General features: G+C 39.2%; 4 protein-coding genes and 1 long non-coding RNA gene across 9 annotated transcripts in view; 1 reads left to right on the forward strand and 4 right to left on the reverse strand.

Moving 5' to 3' along the window:
- Positions 1–21354, forward strand: part of LOC111333977 (NF-X1-type zinc finger protein NFXL1) — a 35038-nt gene that overhangs the window by 12984 nt on the left and 700 nt on the right. Inside the window, exons 1-19 of one of the 4 annotated variants that reach the window (XM_088733238.1) lie at positions 10181–10361; positions 12484–12614; positions 12779–12848; positions 14093–14201; positions 15299–15460; positions 15595–15695; positions 16933–17047; positions 17567–17814; positions 17928–18018; positions 18187–18307; positions 18681–18714; positions 18991–19116; positions 19252–19349; positions 19586–19607; positions 19726–19857; positions 20078–20168; positions 20357–20432; positions 20535–20718; positions 21131–21271. In XM_088733238.1, the coding sequence (XP_088589364.1) occupies positions 10320–10361; positions 12484–12614; positions 12779–12848; positions 14093–14201; positions 15299–15460; positions 15595–15695; positions 16933–17047; positions 17567–17814; positions 17928–18018; positions 18187–18307; positions 18681–18714; positions 18991–19116; positions 19252–19349; positions 19586–19607; positions 19726–19857; positions 20078–20168; positions 20357–20432; positions 20535–20718; positions 21131–21271 (2094 nt within the window). In that variant the 5' untranslated portion in view covers positions 10181–10319. Of the gene's footprint in view, positions 1–10180; positions 10362–11151; positions 11487–11509; positions 12025–12483; positions 12615–12778; positions 12849–14092; positions 14202–15298; positions 15461–15594; positions 15696–16932; positions 17048–17566; positions 17815–17927; positions 18019–18186; positions 18308–18680; positions 18715–18990; positions 19117–19251; positions 19350–19585; positions 19608–19725; positions 19858–20077; positions 20169–20356; positions 20433–20534; positions 20719–21130; positions 21272–21354 lie in introns of those variants that run through there. The other 3 variants (XM_088733237.1, XM_088733239.1, XM_088733236.1) reach the window with 3 other exon arrangements.
- Positions 383–9036, reverse strand: LOC111333968 (uncharacterized). 2 transcript variants are annotated; one of them, XM_022939633.2, is made up of 2 exons: positions 8849–9036; positions 383–2817 (listed from the first exon to the last, which is right to left on the reverse strand). In XM_022939633.2, exon 2 carries the CDS (start codon positions 2804–2806, stop codon positions 722–724), a length of 2085 nt encoding a protein of 694 aa, XP_022795368.2. In that variant the 5' UTR covers positions 2807–2817; positions 8849–9036; the 3' UTR covers positions 383–721. The 2 variants fall into 2 exon arrangements, with proteins under 2 accessions (XP_022795368.2, XP_022795370.2); XM_022939635.2 differs by lacking the exon at positions 8849–9036 and adding an exon at positions 3594–3748.
- LOC148722733 (uncharacterized) lies at positions 5672–6472 on the reverse strand. The gene has a single exon (XM_088733246.1). The coding sequence runs from the start codon at positions 6470–6472 to the stop codon at positions 5738–5740; it is 735 nt and encodes a 244-aa protein (XP_088589372.1). The 3' UTR covers positions 5672–5737.
- On the reverse strand, positions 5672–7801 carry LOC148722732 (uncharacterized). The gene has a single exon (XM_088733245.1). It carries the CDS (start codon positions 7793–7795, stop codon positions 6524–6526), a length of 1272 nt encoding a protein of 423 aa, XP_088589371.1. The 5' UTR covers positions 7796–7801; the 3' UTR covers positions 5672–6523.
- On the reverse strand, positions 15131–15690 carry LOC148722734 (uncharacterized). Its single transcript, XR_015991729.1, has 2 exons — positions 15550–15690; positions 15131–15457 (listed from the first exon to the last, which is right to left on the reverse strand). It is a non-coding gene; the product is annotated as an uncharacterized LOC148722734 (long non-coding RNA).

Here is a 21354-nt window from a genome sequence, read left to right on the forward strand (position 1 = left end):
GCTTCCGTAGTTTCGCTGAAATCTGAAGTATTCAGTTTTAAGTAGCTTTAGTACACAAAACTAAACCGGCCTTGTTTCTAGAGTATACAAGAGCAGAAGTGTAGCCTATAGTTTTACCTAGAGCGTAGTTATATACTTTGTGTGATGAAAAAAGGGAACAACAACAAAAGGAAAGTTTTAAATGTATTTTTTGAATGGTGAATTTTCGAGAAGAGAATCATCGAGAAAACTGACTTCTGTCTTACGGATCCAAGTTATCTTCCTCTCTCGCAAGAACTGGTGCAATTAAAATTCGACCCGATCGTAACAAATTTTTTGCTGTTAATTACGAGATGTGCTAATTATTTGTTCGAGTGTCATTAAGTCTCTCACTCTCCAAAAATCAACCTCATTTACTTTTTATTTTATCTAGTATTCTTAGTCTCTGAGAAGTTTTTAAACAAATATTAAAAGAGAGTATACGTGTAATTAACTACTGCGAAATACGAAAGTCTTGGGCCCGATCCCTCGGGGGGTTCTCGAAATGTTGTGGTTCTACTTTTGTGATAAAACTAATGACATCTTTCTTCTAGGATGACACTTGTCGATAATCTGAATTCTCAAATGATTTTGTTTCTTTGCCTTACAATCCATAATTCTGCCCTGGAGGAGATCGTCTACTCCTTGCTCAATGAGGGCTAAATATTCTTGACTTAGCGTGAAGTTCATGGTTAAAATGAACTTAAATGCTTAAAGAAGTAAGGTATATATTGAGAGTCAAAATGTTCCCTTTGGGGGCATCTTTTAGGTCAAATTCTTCATCGCATCTAGGGCACTTTGCTCGCAGCAAATTTCCAGTAAAATCCTTGACCGGTGAATCCAGCCGGCATCTGGGACATGTCACGGAGTAATCATCTCGCTGAAGACTTGGCAAAGTTTCCCTTAACCATGTGGCACGCTCGGATCCAAGTTTCTTGAAAGAGTTTTTTTCTCTTTCGTCCAGGTTGTCTATTTCCCAGTAAACATCATAGAACTTAAATCCAAGGACCTCTGCGTTCTGCGCTTTGAAAAAGCCGTTGTCTGCCCAGTCGGGTCCCTTGGAGTCCAACAGTCGCAAATATTTGCAGTTGAAACTGGTTAAAACTACTGCATGGCCAAACCTTTTTGGGATATTTGGAGGACGGGCTGATATATCGATCTCTTTCTTCGTCAAAATACCGTTTCTGTTAGTTTGGAAGAACTCTTTAAACCTACCCCACTCATCCAAGGTAAGCTTAAATGTTGCAAGAACTGGTCGGCTTGAAGCGACTGCTTCCATGGCACCCCCGAGGTCAACTTCCTTGTAACGCAAACGGTACCTCTTGCACATTTCTTCCAGAACTGTTCCGATACTGGTCGCTTTTATTCCAAAACGGCTGATCATTTTAGTTTTCAAGTCGTCAAAAGTTGGAATACCACCTTCGCGACCATGAATTCTCGTCATGGCCAAATGAAGCACTGTAGCAGATGCATGTGCATAGCAGGTCTGCCCTTCTTGCTTTTCTTGTGCTTCGTAGTCACTCACTGATTGGTTTATGTAGACATCGAGGTGGACGGTTGCAAGTAAATCGGATAAGGCTTCGTGAGAACTGACGACATCTCGAGCCAGGTCGCAAGCCTCTCGCAGGTGGTCGGGATGATTGACTTGCAAGAACAAACGTGTTTCATTGTTGGTAACCTCAATGGACCAGTCACGTTTAACAAACATGGTGCGTGGTATTGACTGCGTGGCCAATTTGGAGCTCATTGAGAACATGAACTTTGCACATTCGTCCCATTTTTTTTTCTTTTCGCTGTACAGTTGTTTGGGTTCAATCTCTTGGGATGTAATGTAGCAGCTTACGATGGTCACACCTGCACCAGCCATTGTTGAGATGGCGGAGGGTATTCTGTCACTACTGACACTGTAGCCATCTGTGGGCTCTCCATCTGACAGGATGAACAACAGCTTTTTGTGTTCAGAATATTCAGGAACATTATCCTTAAAGAGTTCCTTCGCCTCCCTAATTGCTTGATAGAAAGGTGTTCCACCGTAAATGAAGGGCTCGACGTTTTTCAATAATTCCTGACTCCTCTCCTTAGAGAGTTCTTCTTCTTTATCGATGTATCCATGTAATATATTGGAGGCTTCCTTCACTTTGAAAATGCGAGGTTTGCAATGGCTTTGTCTTGCTTTGTTAGTTTTATCATTTTTGATTAAAAAGGGTTCGGCCTTTTTTAGTACTTCCTTGATGTCTTCTTTTGTTGCTTCTCTAATGGTTGACCCTACCGATGCATAAACTGTTTCGCTTGCTGATAAGAGAGGGTTAACAGCCTGTCCAAATTGGCTGACCAACCCTGGTCCTTCGTGGAATTTGGTGAAGTCTTTGAATTCTGGTGGTAGACACTCATGGACAAATTTGTGAAGGAAATCCTTGTCAGATTCAGCCTTTTCTAGAAACAAGTGAGCCATGTAATGTATTAATGCACTTTTGACTACTTCTTTTCTTGCCCATTTGCGGATGTACCATGCGCCGGCTGTCTCGAGTATTTGGAAAATCTCTTCTATCTGATCATTTGTGGCAGACTGAAGACCCGTCAAGATATCAAATACTTCCCCACCAGCTTTAGCTCCAAAGGCTAAAGCAAATACATGGTTATCAGAGGGAACGTCGTGTTCGATCAGGTTGTCAACAACTTTAAATATCGAACGAGCCCATGGTCCTCCATCTTCATCGATACCGCTTCCCGCGTTATGATGCATGGAGTCGGAGACGTCAAGAAGGATTCCAATCAGCGCCTTGGCCATGCTCCCTCGATCTGCAATTATAAAAGTATGAATTTTATGCTGAAAGTTGAAAAGAGGGTGATAAATTAACTAAATTACCAATTGCCTTAATTTCTACACAAGTTGTTGACACTTTGTTACGACGTTTTAAGTCCTCAATATATACAAAATATATATAGATGAACACTTTTTATAGATACAGCTCACGCTGTTTCGGAACAAGTCTGATTCTTAGAATCCGTGTAGCGCTTAGGCATCCGTTTCCGCGAATATGACAATCTGTAATTAAGCCTATTCTTTTCGTCAGGTGTAGCAACCGAAACCTTTTGCCGAGTATTATATTTCAGTTTTGGCAAGCCAAATTCGGGAGATAAAAAATTTCATATCGGCTTTATGCTTTGTTGCGTATTATAATCTATTAAATTGTATGGTTCTGAAGTACTTCTAGGTTTGTTTTCAGTTGCTGTGAGGAGAAGCTCTCGTCAACAGAGACAATGCAAATATTAAGCGACGATAAGGCGCTTGTGAAAACACTGGATTATGGCTTGTGCTGGCGATCTAAGTGTTATTTGGATCGCAACCTCAAAATTTGACAAATTTTATATATTTTTTCTGATGACCTTTTAATTAGTGATCTTTTACAACACTAGCTTTGCAAAGAATAATCGATACTGTTTCGTCGAATACCACATTTCGAGTAAAACAATTTCGTGTTCAGTAAGAAGGAACCAATTTCGGTTTCACCTGGCTTTTGTTTTTTTGAAGTAGGAAATTAAGAGTTAGGCCAGCTTAACAATTTAAAGCTTACCTTAGAGTTTAAAGATCGTTTCAGTGAGGTAAAATGCGGATGAAAAAAGAAAGACTGCGTAGATTCGGTGTTAGGGGGCTGCTGGAGACGAAGCTGAATATGGCTCTGCGGCAAACTACTCATTCGAAATAAGAAACTTATGAGCCCACCTCCTTTTAACTTGACGACAATCGACCTGTCAGATACAAGTCAATCCACACGCGCTGGTCCCTTATAAGCATATTTTTTCGGACAGTCCTTAACTCTTTCGAAATGAATTTATTTTCTGATTTTTATTTGGATGCAGTCAAAATCTCGCCAGATTGAATTGAGACGGGGAATAAAAAATTTGTTAGGAACTCTTTGGGGGATTTAAACTCATACTTGACACAAAAGTTGCCAAGAAAATAGCGTTCATAGACTGTTACATAACAAGAAGACGAGTGGAACGGTTGGAGATGAAGTCCTTCGCATAAATTATTTTGTGTTTACTAAAGTTCATTTTCTTGGAAAGAAGTGCCACCTGCGGGGCTTGAACGATGTGTGATTCGCGTCATGATCAGTGTCAAAATTATTTTGCAAACTATATTTCAGGCTTTGTTTGAAAACCTAGCTCTACAGTCAGACTTCTAGTTATTGAAGGTTAACAAGCTCAAAGAAAAACCAGAGTAAAAACCTTCATGCTCGAGTAGGCGTTGTGCAAATGGCGCTTATGTTAATGGCTAGTAACGTCAGTTAAGGTTCACCTTTGGATATTTTCACCATTCTTCAATCAAAAACGAAACGAGACTATTCAGTGACTAGGGTCACGAATAACAAAAACAGAAACGGTAACTTTTTCATTAAACTTTTTCGTTCTGTTTAGATGGATATTCTAGGAATCTGACTTTGCCACCTGCAGCTGGAATTTCGCGGAATTGTAACTAAGTTCTCCTTCCGCATGAACCGGTGCAATTAAAATTTCGCCGAGATTGTCGAAAAAAATTAGCAAGTTGTTCATTACAAAGCCAAAATGAGGTGGTTCTGATGCTTCAACAAGAAACGAAAACCGGCCCTGGAATATGTTCTGGTATTATTTCGTCTGTTGTTACTCTCGTTTTCCTGATTGAGAAGATCATGTTTCAAACACGTCTGGTTAGAGCCCTTCTCTTTTATAATGATGCTTCAGCATAGAGTCTCTGTGGGTCAGCGGTAGAGCATCGGAGCGCGGAGTCTCAAGGTCTGAGGTTGGATTCCTCATAGGGACTCAGAATTTTTTTCTTTGTCCCACGCTCGTGATAAGCCTAAAAAAACCTTTCTGCGCTTCACTATGTTACCTACAGCTATCTCCCTTTTGAGAGTGTTTCGTAATGTAATGGGGGAAGGCGCAGCCAGTTTGCTAGTACTTTTTTTGTTTTATGAAGCTTTTGTCACCGTTGGCAAAACTAAATATCTCAGCTTAGGATTAGGATCAGTAGAGAATTTTATTTTCGCTGTTGTGTTAGGGTCTTGAACATGTCCAACTTCACTCTTGGTAAAGATAACAACGAAGAATCCTTGTACGTGTTGGCACCTACTTAAATACATGACGTAATATGTTTCTGGAATTTACAGAGAAGCCGCTGCTCAGGCTAAGCAGCTATTATATGAATGCTGAGAGCTGGGTAAGGTATTCTATGGAATACACTCTTTCACTCTAACTTAAAATTGTGACTACATCCTCTGGAAGACATTCAAGCTAACTTTTTTTGTGACTGAACTTGCGCAGTAGAATCTGGCCCACATTATAACGAAATAAGCATTGATGACGTACAGGAAGTTTCAATTAAACCTAAAAGGAACATTTACGCCTAAATATCAATAGCGATTTTTTTATGCTCCTTCACTTATTTTCTCAAGCTATTTTCTTCTGTGTAGTGCTCTATCCCTTTTGTTTGTCTCTTGTTGGCTATTTATCCGTTCAAATCTAGAATTGTTTCTGAAATATATCAAAAAGTCCAACTACAAGCGTACGTGATTATCCCATTCTATTAGCCTAAGCTCGATTTAAACCCTAAAAACAAATAGCACTTCTTAATCAACTAAGATTTCAAGGTCTTTTTCTTCTCTCGGAACCTATGTCTATGTTATCATGCTAAGTTTTTCTCCTCCATGGTAAAGGAAAGGTAAATGTCTCTTTCACAAACTTATTTGCTTAAAGAGGTGAGATAAATATTGAGAGCCAAAATGTTCCCTCTGTTGGCATCTTTTGTAGAAAATAAAAGGCCACATTTGGGGCCTTTTGCACGTATCAAAGTTCCAGTGAATGCCTTGACTGGCGACTCCGTTTTACATCCTGGGCATTTGTAGGTAGCTTTTTGAAGACTCTGCAAGCGTTCCAATAAATCTCTGGCAACGGCGGATCCGTGGGTCTTGTAATGGGCTTTCTCACTTGGGGTCAAGTCGTCTTCTGTCCAGTACACATCAATGAATTCTAATCCAAGAAGGTCTGCGTTCTGCACTCTAAAGAATCCTTTGTCCGCCCATTTCGGTCCCCAGGAATTCAAAAGTCGCAGGGATTTGCTGTCGAAGCTGGTTAACACAACTGCATGGCCACTGGTTCTGGTGTTGGGAGCACGGGTTGTTATATCGATCTCCTTCTTTGTCAAAATACGGTCTTCGTCGTCATCTTTTCTGAAGAACTTTTGAAATTTAACCCACTCATCGTCTGTGAGTCGAAATCTTGCCACCACTGGTCGACTTGAAGTGATTGCTTTCATGGCACCTTTAAGGTCAACTTTGCAATGCATACGGTACTTTGGACACATTTGACTCAGCACTTCCAAAGTGTTGGCACCATGACTTCCAAAGTGGCTGATAAATTCATCTCTCAATTTGTAGAAATCTGGATATCCGCCTTCGCGACCAAGAATGCGTTTCATGGACAGATGAAACACTGTAGCAGATGCATTCGCATAGCAAGTACCCCCAACTTACCCATCTTTTGCCTGATACCGGTCGAGCCCTTGATTTATGAGGACATCGAGATCGATGGTTGCAAGCAAGTCAGATAACGCATCTTGACAGCAAACCACATTTCGAGCCACCTCGCAAGCCTCTCGCAAGTGATCTGGATGATTGACCTGCAGGAACAAACGTATTTCGTTATTGGTGACCTCAATGGACCAACCACGTTTAACAAACATGGTGCGTGGTATCAGCTGCGATTTCAGTGTTGTGCTAAGTGAGAAGAGGAATTTTGCACCCAGGTCCCATTCGTCCCGTCTCTCCTGGCCGTACAATCGTTTGGGCTCAATCGTCGTGGACTCAGTGACAAAGCAGCCCACCACGGTCACAGCTGCTTCTGTCAATCCTGAGACAGCTTCGTCTTTTTTCGCCGAGTCATTGATATCTCCGTCTCCGGGCTCTCCGTCTGACAGGACAAATAGCAGCTTTTCATGGCTTGAAAACGTACGGGTTCTCATAAGTTCTGTGGCCCTTTCAACTGATTCGTACAAAGGCGTTCCACCGTAAATGTAGGGCTCGACGCTCCGCAGTAATTCTCTACTCCTTTCCTTCGAGAGTTCTTCTTCATCGAAACAACCATATAAAATATCTGTGGCTTCGTGAACACTGATAATGGAATCTTTGCCTACACTTTTCTTCATCAAATGTGGTGCAGCCTTGTCAATTACATCTTTGACCTCTTCAGTTGTAGCTCTTTTAAATGTCGTCACCGCTGAGGTAGCCACTGTTTCCATGAGACCTAGAAGTTGATTTTGCGGAAACCATTCGCGGCAAGCTGGTGGTAGACACTCTTCTACGAATTTACTTGCAAACGACTGGCCAGACTCATTTATTTTTAGTAACAAGCCAGCCGTGTAATCTGGTACTACATTTCTGACGACTTCCACGTCTGCCCATTTGCGGATGTTACGTGCACCGGCGTTCTCTAATATTTGGAAAATTTTGTTTAAGTGGCCGAGTGTGACAGGCTCGTCGTTTTGCTCAAAAGCTCGTTTATGAAGGTGAATACGTTGAAGGGTTCCCAGGATGTCGAATATTTTCTCACCTTCTTCGGCCCCGAAGCCAACGGCGAAAACGTGGTTGTCAGTGGCAACATCGTGTTTGATAAGGTTGTCAATAACTTCAAAGATCGAACGAGCCCACGGCTCTCCGTCTTCAGACTCCTCATCAATACCACTTCCAATGCTACGTTTCATGGATCCAGAGACATCAAGTAGGATTCCTGTCAATGACGGCATGTTTCCTTTGCCAGCAGTTACAATTATAGGAATGGGTTTTGACATACTAGTTTACTTGAATACCAGTGACCTAAACCTCCATATTTATCACGTGACTATTGACCAACCTCGCAGAGGTTTAGCGTGAGATTGGTAGCTTAAGAATACTCAGAAACGGACTTGGAATATTTTTATCCTTAGTTGTATCTATATAAGCGACTCAACGAATGCTGGTGTTCTCCCTCTGTCATATATTATGTATAAGGATCTGTGTCTGCTTAGTAATTGATTATAAAGGGCAACAGATAATATTTTCTTTTTGGTTTTTTTTTCATGTCAACAACATTCATTATACAGAAACCACAGTCTGTGCAGACATAGTTAGTAGAGGGGGGTGGTGCAGAACAATGCGGATGTAAAGAGGACTTACTTAGAATTTATGAATGGAAACGCTTAATCGCGTTATTCCGGGAATGTCCTTGAAATGCAAATTGAACATCTTTCTTGGAAGGCCCCAGAAGGTGTATGTTACGAGTGGCCGCTACTTTAACTTCGGGTAGATAATATTCTGCATACCAGCCTTTCGTTCACTTAAAATTACTTCTCTGCTTGTGAAAGTGGATGACTCTCTCGGTTCAGATAATGGAGGTCGAATAGCTTAGAAAATGTAAGCATTTGATATCATTTTCTGTGTCCACCGGAATTAATGTGTTAGCCCGAATTACTAGTATGAGAACTCTTCCAATGACGTTTTTACATCGTTTTGATGTATGCTGTATTAATTCGCTGCATAGAACTTCCTTTTCTTATCCCTTTCGGCTGAGAAATCTGTGTTGCGCTGTTTAAGAACCGCTCTTAAGACAAGAAGATGTAAGAAGTTAAAGATTCTTTCGCTTTTAGGTTCTACATTTGAATTTAACTTTTATCAATACGGAAGTGTACCAAAGCGTATTCTATTTTCCCTAAGTTCTCCCTATCTCGGTTAGAACGCGACATGCAGTATCTAAAGGGAAGCAAGCGGTATTTTTTTTCCAATTAGGATATTAATAGTCGATGTAACAGTCATAAACATACCTATAAGTTCGTGGGAATCGTTACAGAATCGTTAATTTCCTGCCGGAGGGGCTGCTGGAGACGGAAGAAGCACTCGAACACTTACTCGAGATCTGCTCAAACCAAACTTTGGTAACGCCAACTCCTTTTAACCTGAGCACGATGGGCCTGTCAGATACACGTTGACCAATCACCCGATTCGCCTTTAATCTACCGCCTATAAGCGAATCTAATTATACCAAATTACCGCATACATGCTGATAAAGTAGGACCTATTTACCTACCGAGATTAGATGACCGAGAACAAAACAAAGGCCAAAAGAAAAGAAAACAAAGGAAAACAAAACAAAGGAAATGATTTCAGAATGTCTTCGGTATCGGTGTCGCACTTGACATGTGGCAAGGTTCAAGCGAAAGAGGAAAATTCATCGCTTTTACATCTGGTAAAAAGAGATCATGGATAAAATTCCACGCGTGAAGATTACTGAAGAACAGAAAAACATTCTGAAATCATTGCCTTTGTTTTGATTTCCTTTGTTTTGTTTTCCTTTGTTTTCTTTTGTTTTGGCCTTTGTTTTGTTCTCGGTAATCTAATCTCGGCAGGTAAATAGGTCCTAGTTTATCAGCATGTATGCGGTAATTTGGTATAATTAGATTCGCTTATCAGCGGTAGATTGAAGGCGAATCGGGTGGGCTTGAACACGTAAGATGGACTGGGTCGAGTGCGTAAGGAGCGCTGCTCGTGCCTAGAGTCTTTCGGTCAATGAAATTCAAGATAGCGGACTAGATGAGTGAAAGACGGAGAGGAAAACATTTGGATCTATCGGCCTTGTCTCCTTCTTGCATTTAATGGATAATACCGTTAATAAATGTTTCCATTAATAGGTTAACTCATTACTGAAATTTTATCTAAGATTGTTCACGTATAAACATTTTAGGAGTCAGTTCGAGTAGACGCTATCCATCCGAATTTTAGATGAGAAGCTCGGGACTTCAAAAAAACAGCAGAACAAGTATCTGGGAAAAATCGTTGTGGCTTTGTAACTAGACGAAGTTTAACACTCCTCTAAAATTAAAAGATTGTAAGAAGTAGTCTTAAACACATCCCCTTGATCGATAAATTTATGCACGTCTCGATACCATACTTTTTGTCTTTGTTTACAAGTCGCCATTGAATAACCGTATTTATATATTCGTCTAGAAGCCGAGACCCTAAACTTCGGTCTGCTTTAATCGGGAAGGTTCTTAAAACATGTAAATTGAAAATATTCAGAGAACTACATTCTCGAACAAACTGAAATGGACGCAAAAGTTTCGAAACAGAAACGAGTTTCAATGTAGCATTGCCGTCGAAAAAAATTCCGAGATAACTAGAGTAAGTCATGAGTGAGTCGCTAGAGGAAAGATCAAAAGAGTCTCTTTAATGGAGAGCTCGAGATGTCAGCGAAACGCACAACGATGGGCCGTTACACTCTGAAATATCCGTGGCTTGATGAGAAATTACTTTACTGGTTTACAGAGCAGAGAAGCCAAGGTAAGTTTTCTTTTTACGTGTCCTCAATTAGCATCAGCTGACTATACATTGACACACGAATAAAGTTTATCATCATCATCATCGTTGCAAATTTCAACACCGTAACGTGTGACGAGTTGGTGGGAATGGGCAATTCTGGTTGGTCAGTTTCGAGATTCATAAAACACTTTCGCAAGATCTATAAACGTTCAAAACCTGCAGAATCTTTAATTACTCTAGACGGCATGCATGGAAGAGGAAGCAATCAACTCGGAAGAAATGGTAGAACTAGCGGATGAGGAGGAGATGGACGACAAATTCCACGCCGACACCGAGGACGAACAGTAAGCCGTATTTACTACGCGCCGGAAACAACGAACCGCTCCTTTGGAAGCAACCACATCAACAAAGTCAATGACCAACTTCAACTTGTTTTGTTATTTACTTCTGCATGCAGTATCTCGGCTGATGGACGAATATATCTGTTTCCTTTGAATTTGCTGTTTCGAAAAAATTATGTTTGGAAAAACACTCGGCCATAAGTCGAGAACCCTTCTCTAGCTCAAATTTTCGAGACTTTGGTAAAATTTTGTGAAAAAATCGCTCGGCTTATAGATGAATAAATACAGTACATATAATCATGGCAAAATTTATATAAAACCCCATAATTCATTATGCATATAGTTCTTTCATAGTGGCACACACCTGATAATAAACAATAGATTACATACATTTCAGTAGTCATTAATGTTAATCACTGTTAAGATTTAAGCGTAGTTACTAAAAGTTGGAATCACCTGAAACCACCTGAAACCACCTGAAACCATCTGAAACCCCCATGGAAACCATCTGAAATTACCTGAAACCACCCAAAAAGCCATCTAAACCCACGTGAATTAAACATTATCGCAAATCGGTATCTTAATTTTCAGCATGACGCAAAACTTCTGTATTGCTAATTTACTCTACTTTACGTCTATTTTTATCTGTTATCTCACTGTCACTGACAATGAAATTAGTTTCAGTTTCGCGACGCATTCCAAGATCTCGTTTGATAACAAAGGGAAGAGAGATAAATCTTGTAATTACACACTGTCCACGTTTTTCGAGCTGCGCGGTCTGCGGTCTGCGTTCTGCGTTTTTGAGGTTTGTGTTAACGAGACACCTGAGTTGCTTTGTACGATTGTACCAAAAATGATTTCATATAGTAGAAGTACTTTAACGTTGAAACAGATATTCCGAGATCTCGTCTGATAACATCAATGACAAAAGAGAGATAGATAAATCTGGTAATTACACACTGTATACACAAAGGAAAACTGATTGCGCACACGTCGACTGACTCAAAAGGCACACACATAACCTATGCAAGACTGGTATGGCTCGACAGTGGAGGGTCGTAACTGCGATATGTTCAATAAGAATTCAACTCCAATGTTTACATAGCAGTTTCGCTTACGCACTCCGTGATCTCGTTTGATAACAAAGGGAAGAGAGATAATTCTGCTAATTACACACTGTGTAGACCTTTTTCGAGGCGTGGCTATTCGAGGTGTGCGGTTTGCGGTCTACGGTCTGCGTTCATGTCTGCGTGCTTTCATGTAATTTTCAGGTAATTTCAGATGGTTTCAGGTGGTTTCATTGGTGGTTTCAGATGGTTTCAGATGGTTTCAGGTGGTTTCAGGTGATTCCAACTTTTAGTAACTACCAAGATTTAAGTGTTCTGATTAAATCGCCTGTTTCTAACGGGTGGGGTTCAGAGATGAATTTGTATCAACCACTGACAGTCAAGGCAATGAGGGAAGTTCTGAATTGAATTGATTGTCATTTGTATGCGGCAGAGAGCCAAGAAAGGCTTGATTCTGTAAAAGATTTTTGAATTTTCCCAAACAATACAGCAATATTTAAAAGGATCCAAAGCCAGTTTTTTTTCATAGAAAATATGGATAAATTTTGCTGATAACAACCCGTTATGAGCTCCTCACAACTCCTTCATAATGCTTAATAATGTACAGTTCAACTGGAAAAAAAGGGGAAATGAGAAGTTATTTTTGTGTGTAAAAATGGGATGTATGTGTTCGAGTCCTTCAGAAATACTTATTATAAGAACTTCCTCCTTTGATAGATGTTTTTTTGCTTAAAGGTGTGGAGCTGCAGCCTGTGTTACTCAATTCTTCACCTGCAATGTATTCAAAAGTGGGCCAGGGATGGAGCTGCTTATACTCAGTTGACCTCAGATGATACTTTAAATCCTGCTGATTTGCCATGGTATTGGTATGTACAATGCATTTGCTTACCAAAATGGACTTCTAAAAGTTTTGGCCAAGGTCTGATAGATAAGTTGGCCGGGTCTGTTTTGTTACACTTACTTTTTCCTAGTTTTTTTCCTCTACTTTTCTTTTATTTAATAGCTGGTATTTTTTGTTTCAATAATTCAGCCCCAAATGCAGATGTGAATTCAAGCAGTCTGCCTGTCCTACAGAATACTACTGCTTTTGTGAAAAGCAGGTACGGTAGCTAATGAAATTAGGAAATTATTGAATTTGACTGTTTCTTTTCCACTGTTTGTTCATCATTCTGTTAAGTTTTTTGAGGTTGAGCTCTTTATTTTCCCTGTCAAATGCTACACTTGGTTTAATGCTGACATCCATTAGACAGAGCAGGTAAAGGCAAACTTGCCATACAGTGTGGCTCCTTTGGATAAGTACTATTTCCAATTAAAAGAATGCTTCATTTATAGGTAGAGTACAATTAGGAAAAAAAGTAGCAAGACAACAAGCAAAGTATCATCTTTGATATTAATATCAAAACAGCAAGACTTTTAACTTACTTTTAACGTACTACTTAATTAGGAGGTGATTATGTACCATAATTTTTGTCAATGATTTGAGAATTGATTTTGCATTGAATACTGTCCTCAAATGAATATTACCCTTGAACAGTGCTGCAGTGGAATTGGGTAGTTACAAAAACTAAAACCCCAAAAATGAAGACCTAAGACCCCCTACGAAAACAAAGACCCATTACAAAAATGAAGATCCCCTACGAAAATGAAGACCCATTACAAAAATGAAGACCCCCTACAAAAATGAAGACCCATTACAAAAACGAAGACCTATTAAGGAAACAATAAAAACAGTAATAAAAAAAATAAAAACAATGAAAACAATAAAGCAATGCAGAAACAAGACATCTGAATTCTTTGCCGGCAAAAACCACAGGGAGTAATGGTGTTTTAGTAATGTGTCTTCATTTTCATGATGGGTCTTCGTTTTCAAAGGGGGTCTTAGTTTTCAGAATGGGTCTCCATTTTCATAAAGGGTCTTCGTTTTCATTGGGGGTCTTTATTTTCTTAGGGGGTCCTCGTTTCGTAGGGGGTCTTCATTTTCATGATGGGTCTTCGTTTTTTTGGGGGGTCTTAGATCTTCATTTTTGGGGTCTTCTTTTTTGTAACTACCTGTTTTCACACCATTACTCTCTGTGGTTTTTGCTGGCAAAGAATTCAGGTGTCTTGTTTCAGTATTGCTTTATTGTTTCTATTGTTTTCATAATAGGTCTTTGTTTTTGTAACGGGTCTTCGTTTTCATAGGGGGTCTTAGTTCTTCGTTTTCAGGGTCTTCATTTTCGTAACTACCATGGAATTGCTTAAAATTTGATAAATGGCCAGCACCATTTTATAGAATCTGTGTGGTATAAGGTGGCAGATTTGTAGAGTCTAGTCACATAATTATAAGTAATGGGTATAATTTCAGGTCAACCCATCTTTTGACCCCTGGTTGACACCACACTCCTGTGGCCAGTCTTGTAGCAAACCTCTTAAGCCTGAATGTGGACATGAATGCCTTCTGCTTTGTCATCCAGGTACAATTCAGATCTGTTAATTATCTCTCTTAAATCAGTGTATTGTATTGTATTTTTGTATTGTATTTACGAATATTTCTACAAGGTAGCCCAGTTTAGCAGATAGCTCGTTTAAATGGGGCCCTCTGAAACCCACCCATCCCACCCCAGGGAAGGACATCCATCACACAGTAATCTCATGCATGGGAAATGAAGGTCTCCTACCAGTGTTTAAGTTAGAAGATTGACAAACAATGCTCTCTACTTTCACTTTGCAGGATGTTTTCAAAAAATGTATCATCAGTTCTGATATTAGAACCTTAGATCCAGTGGCATTCTTTATTATCTCTAGCTGAAGGAATCATCAGGCATATTCCTTTGTAGTCATTTAGGCCCTTACCCTTCAATAGAATTTAATGGTGAAATCAGTGGAAGCAATGCTGAAGCGTCAGCTTTTAAGCAGTCACAGTAATGTGTGAAGTGAAGACATCCTCAGATTTTGAAGGAATCTGTATATCAACAAATTTCGCTGAGTAACAGAGAAGAGCCAAGCACTAATTAACACTTTGGACACTTGGCCTTTGTCAATTAGTACTGTTGTTCTACTAAGTCTTGTACCAGTATCTTTTGGTGTGCCAGGAAAAATAACTTAAGATGGCATCCAATGATTGGATCATTGAATAACTCTGAACACATTTTTTTAGTGCTGAGAAAATTGGCATTACAGTTATGCATGGAGCATAAGATTGTAAACAGTCACTTCCACGCTCACTTTGCTGCTTTGATAAACTTGGTGTTACCACCGCTGCGTCACGGGTTCCAGCACTCTTTAATGTGGCTAAAGAGATACGGGGAGCCTAATATAAGTTCGATACAATTTCGGACTTTTATCGCCTCGTAAAATAACTAAGACACATCAGAATCACCCACAAATCTCACCAGACGCCCTCTACATACTTCTGTTGTTATAATTTAATGTTGCATCAAGTTGGCACACTCTAGCTAATAAGTTTTTAAATTCTCCACATGTTCTCACTGGGGTATAATTATGCATTGAAATGGTGACAAGAAGTTATAAATTGATCACGTCAAAGTACTGTTCCATGTTGCTCTTACAGGACCTTGTCCTCCTTGTCCAAAGACTGTCTTCGCATCCTGTCACTGTGGATCTCAGGTACCCGTGGTCAGACGCTGCAGTGCTAAATCTTGGTCTTGTGGAAAGCCTTGTGGAAAGTTACTTTCTTGTGGCCAACACAGCTGTGAGTCCCCATGCCATGCTGGTAAGAAAAACAGTTTGTTAGCCTTGTACATAGCATTTTCTCATTTTATTTCCTTTAATTTAGAACCAAAAAGTTATGCTTGACTACACCTTTTGTAACTTGCTATTACATGTTTTTTTCCCCACACTTTGCAGGTGACTGTCTGCCATGCCCTAAAGAGAGTGTGCAGAGCTGTCTGTGTGGCAAAATAACCAGTAAAAGACCCTGTGCCAGTCCAGACTGGCAATGTGAACAGGTAATCTTTTATCTGATGATTAAATTAAAATTGTGATGAAATTTTGTGGGCCGAGGCCAGGAACGTGTTCGATAATTGAGTCAGTTTGCTAGACATAACGTCTCGTAGTCACGTTCGACGCACTAAAAACTACTATAAAACGAATACAAGAATTGTAAAAACGTGTAAAATGGTATATAAAAAGTCACTTGTAAAAATGTAGCGGAATTCCAAATCGATTTCGATCAATTACGATCCTCATCAGTAGTACTCCGCCATGTTTAAAATACTCATAAATAATTGTTCATATAAGTGACTCTGAAATGTCCACACTTCTTCCAGGCTTCATGTAAGCGGTCATGATGTATCAATCACAGCTCGTGGGATTTGAAAAAAGTTCCATTCGTTCTTGGAGTTCATAAGCGAGTCTTCGTTCACATTATTTATCCTCACTCCTTCAGTTATTTGTCTCAGCATCGCGTCATTGTGATAAACCCCCGTCACATCCATTCGGAACTGCTTTACCTCTCTATTGTGTTTCTCTTTACAGTGTTTCCACAATGCAGATCGTTCTTCCTTATTGTTAAGTGATTTCGTATGCTCTTTCCCTCTGGTATACGCGCTCCTGGCTGTTTCCCCTACGTATACGCTGTTACACTGGATACACTTAATCTCATACGTCACACTTTCTCTATCACATGGATGTGACGGGGGTTTATCACAATGACGCGATGCTGAGACAAATAACTGAAGGAGTGAGGATAAATAATGTGAACGAAGACTCGCTTATGAACTCCAAGAACGAATGGAACTTTTTTCAAATCCCACGAGCTGTGATTGATACATCATGACCGCTTACATGAAGCGTGGAAGAAGTGTGGACATTTCAGAGTCACTTATATGAACAATTATTTATGAGTATTTTAAACATGGCGGAGTACTACTGATGAGGATCGTAATTGATCGAAATCGATTTGGAATTCCGCTACATTTTTACAAGTGACTTTTTATATACCATTTTACACGTTTTTACAATTCTTGTATTCGTTTTATAGTAGTTTTTAGTGCGTCGAACGTGACTACGAGACGTTATGTCTAGCAAACTGACTCAATAAATTAAAATTGAAAGCTTCAATAATGTCCAGCACAATCTTAATCCTAATTTGTTAATCAAGAAGTTTTTTATCACTAATAATTTGATAGCAGTTATGATTTTATTTTCATTTGTATCTTCTTTTCAACTCCCTCAATCTTTCAGGTTTGTAACAAAGTGTTGTCATGTGACCATCACAGATGTGAAAGACTGTGCCATGCAAATGAATGTGGTGACTGCCCAAGAACAGGAGAAAGAAAATGTCCCTGTGGACAAACTTGTAATTATTTTGTGTTTGATATCCATTTTCTTTTATTATTGATTTTCAGAGGACTAGCTTTGTTTTTAGAAAATGTCAATTGGTTTTAAGAAAGAACCAATTGAAGCTATAAACATTTGATAATTAACAATTATTCCACGAGCGCGCGTTGGATATGAGATGATAGATAGCCAACGAGGCGCATAGTGCCGAGTTGGCTATAATCATCTCATATCCAACAAGTGCAAGTGGAATAATTGTTTTATTAAAACGTTAAATTAAATTATTAAATTTTATTAAATTTTTAGCTCTCTTTTAATTTTAAGCTGACACGTACGCTTACCATATTTGTAGATTATGGTATATTGGCTGATATACCATAATGGCTAAGCCAATAAAAAGTCTTGAATTGCATTATCCAATGATCTAGTTTTTAATAACAACAGTTAGAGACTAATTTGTGACTTCAACTTGATAAATAAGGGAGAATAAAAACATTTACAGCATTAACATGCTGAAGCTTTCTGATGTCTCTTTCAGCTCTGTCACTGCCCTGCACAGAAGATATTCCAACCTGTGGTGGCACCTGTGACAAGCCCTTGGCCTGTGGCAGACATAAATGTTCCCAGCAGTGTCATACAGGGTCCTGTGGGGTTTGCAGACGGTTAGTCACCAAAACTTGCCGTTGTGGCAAGCGTGAGAAAAGTGTGCTCTGTTCACAAGAGTATCTGTGTGACATTAAGTGTCTGAAGATGAGGCAGTGTGGGCGTCATCCTTGTAAACGGAAGGTGGGGTGAATAACTGACCTTAGCCACTAAAAATGTTTATGTAGACTGAAAGTTTAAATTGCATGCTTCTCGCTATTTGAATCTACTTTTTGAATCATGTGGTTTGTTTGCAGTGTTGTGATGGAGGCTGTCCCCCATGTGAACAAACTTGTAACCGAAACCTGAATTGCAGGAACCACAAATGTCCATCACAGTGTCACAGAGGTACTGTACATTGTGTCAAATTGATGGCTACATGATTGTGCTTCTTGCAGTTTTTGTAATTTTAGAAACTGACAGAGGCAATCTTAGTTCTTTCACTGTCAAACTTTAGTTAGCTTTTTTCAACATGTAGTGATATTGGTTTCATTATTTTTGCCCTCCTATATGTAGGACCATGTTACCCATGTCCCCTCCAGGTGGATGTGAAGTGTTTCTGTGGTTCTACAGTTCTAACTTTACTGTGTGGACGTGAAAAAGTCACCAAACCACCTAAATGTGCTGAACTGTGCAGGTTTGGTTGCTGCTCCTTATTTATTTCAAATGAATTACATTTACTTTCAGAAAACTTTTTTTCTGATGTTGGGTTTTTTCTAATGTCTCACAGATTTTGTACTTTAATTTCTAAAAATCCAAGCAAAATCAGATCTTACATTTATTTGCCTCTTTTGATTATTGATTATTGCTACCAAGATCAGATGAAACTACTTCCCAAAAAAACATTGTAGTCAATAAGGCTATCTTGAGATGTGTCACCTAGGGTAAATGTGCTTCCCATTATATTTCTTATAGATCACCACAGACATATCTTCCAATTGTTTACATTTTCTCCTCTCTTTGAACTGAGATTGAATATTGGAGTGAAATATTTATCATGTCTCTTACAGCCACCCTCCAGATTGCCACCACCCAAAACGCAAAGTAAGTTTTAATAACGTAATATTTAATTATCAATGAAAACAGTTTAAAAACTTTTTCTATTAGTTGCTTTTTCTTTTCATGTTTGTTGTTTTGGGTTGTGGTCATGTATATGAAGCAAAAGGAAGTTCAAAACTAATTTACTTTTCTTAAACCATTTTGATCAGAATTTCATTTTACATCACAACATGTACAAAGGATCATACAGAAAAATATTTGTGATTGAGAATGATGTTGTGATGAAATGGGTTTGTAAAGTTGTCATTGTTTGTCTTCCAGCGTCATTACTGTCATTATGGCTCTTGCCCTCCTTGCCGCCAGCGCTGCAATCTGCCACTTCCTTGTGGACATCCTTGTCCTGTTGGCTGCCACGACAACAAACCTGACCAATCAAAAGTCTTTAAGGTTTGACATTAGCTATGAATGTCATATTCATAATTATAAGACCCATGACTGATTTCGGTAAAGTGATAATACCCACTTGACTAAGTGGCATTGTCTTCAACTTAATATGTTTTAGAGGTGTTGTTTTTTTTCTAGTCATCTGCCAATGGATTCCCAGTTGTGTCTAATTCCAATTCAGGCAGCACCAACAAGGGACCTGAGCCTTGTCCACCATGTGTTGTTCCAGTAGAGATGTAAGCAGAAAATAGCATTATAGCCTGTATAGGAATCTTTTTTATTTCCTTGTTGCCTTTTTGGCTCTCTTTTTCCTCCTGCATTTGGAAAACTCCTGAGTTCTACTGCTCTGCTGAAAGGAAATAATAGGACTGCTATGCAGGACATTGCAATCACTATGGTAATTTGGGATGTATTTTTTTTTTCATTAAACTTCATTACCTTCAGTTTATTTTTATTATTATTGCATTTTTAGGGGCTGCTATGGCAAGCATGAGGTGTGTTTTCTGACATTTTCATTTTGATGTTTTTCCTTTGATTTTTAAAATTCTTAAATTAAAGTTTCTATATCATTTATTTCTAGTGAGTTAACATGATGCTATTTTACCCACCCAGATCAGCTCTCTTCCTTGCTCATCTGCAAAGCCATTTTCATGTGCTCGACCCTGTGGCCGTCAGCTTCCTTGTGGAAACCACACCTGTCAACTGGAATGTCATATTGTCACTGGTGAGGTGGATAATCAACAGGTAAACCTGTACTGACTCGAAGATAATAACAACACTGTGTCTTGATTGGTTTTATGTGAACATAGATCAGGCAGTGATAATAGCACCTTCCTCTCTCCGTTGCCCCCAACCAGTAAGGTTCCTTGTAGAAATTTGAGTGAGTGGCTGCATGATTCTTAAAAAAAAAAAAAAAAAGATCATGGTTTTGAAAATTGTGGTCTTGGCTATACCATTGATTTAGGCAGGTAAAGAATGCCAGGATTGTGAGGAAGCCTGTGAGAAGCCTCGTCCAGAGGGATGCACACATCTTTGCCCTCTGCCATGTCACAAGGGTGAGAGAACAATTGATAAAAGTTTTCTTTGTACAAAAAATTTCAGTTGACCTTTTCATTGTAATTACTCATGTCAAGTTTTCTTTCAGGATGATCACATTTAGCTGTAGTTTTTAGTACAAAATTTCACAGTATGGTCAATTCTGATTTGGAGCCTTTTGCAATTATTTTGTCTTTTTTTTTCTCAGGAGATTGTCCAAAATGTAAACAGATGGTCAAGTTACCTTGTCATTGTCGCTTGATGCTGGTTTATGTGTCTTGTAGGTAAGTTACTGTGGGGAATGCTATGAAGTTCATATGCTGCTAGTGTTATATCTGTAGGAAAAATATGTCATCATTCTCTTTCTGATTCTTTTTATCTCCCAGTGAATTAACCTCAGTGGATGAGCAAACACGCAATAAACTAATGTCATGCAAGAATCAATGTCCAAAGAAGCTAGCAGTCTGTGGTCACCGTTGTTCATTCAACTGTCATTATGGCCCGTGCCCATCCTCTGAGTTGTGCAACAGAAAGTCCTCTGTGAGGTGTCCTTGTCGCCGGAAAAAGAAGGCAAGCCTTATGCATGGTCTAATGCAGAGTAGTTGGGAGTAAAAAGTAGTGTGGCACTGCATTAGTTTTTGGATACTTCAATCTAGCAATTGGTCCAAAAACTTCCACCATTAGAAATGTTCAGATTCTAATCTTAAACTGACCAAAACTTGGTTTCTCATTTGTTTTTTGTCTGGCTTTCATTGCCAGGCCTATAGGAGAACTCTTGCCAACACACTTTGTTCAAGGCCTCAAACTTTCTCACAAATGAAGAAATACTTGGGCTGCAGCATCACTGATAAGGGCCTTCTTACAGGCTCGATTGATATGACAGTAAATCACAGAGCACTCACCAGCAAGTGTACTGTGCTAGCTGTTTAGCTTGATCAGCTGTGGATGTAATGTGATTTTTTTGTTTTTTTGGTAATACAAGGATTTTCCCTGCCATATGGTGCAGAAGGGTGAAGCTAAGTTACTATGCAATGAAGATTGTGAAGCATTTAAAGCCAAACAAAAGAAATTGTTAAGTGAAGAGGATGAGATGAAGAAAAGAGAGGAACTTAAAGCCCAACAGGTAAGTCAAACTTGACTTACATCACCCAGAACCCTTTAAACAAGCAAATTAAAATGAACTCTCATTTTGAATTGTACTTTCAT

This window comes from Stylophora pistillata, chromosome 9 (genome assembly GCF_964205215.1).
Source record: "Stylophora pistillata chromosome 9, jaStyPist1.2, whole genome shotgun sequence".
NCBI classification, from domain to species: Eukaryota; Metazoa; Cnidaria; class Anthozoa; order Scleractinia; family Pocilloporidae; genus Stylophora; species Stylophora pistillata.

Excerpts from the sequence above, each read along its gene's own strand:
- LOC111333968 (XM_022939633.2), bottom strand. The coding sequence starts at position 2,806 with ATGGCCAAGGCGCTGATTGGAATCCTTCTTGACGTCTCCGACTCCATG.
- LOC148722733 (XM_088733246.1), bottom strand. The coding sequence starts at position 6,472 with ATGAAACGCATTCTTGGTCGCGAAGGCGGATATCCAGATTTCTACAAA.
- LOC148722732 (XM_088733245.1), bottom strand. The coding sequence starts at position 7,795 with ATGCCGTCATTGACAGGAATCCTACTTGATGTCTCTGGATCCATGAAA.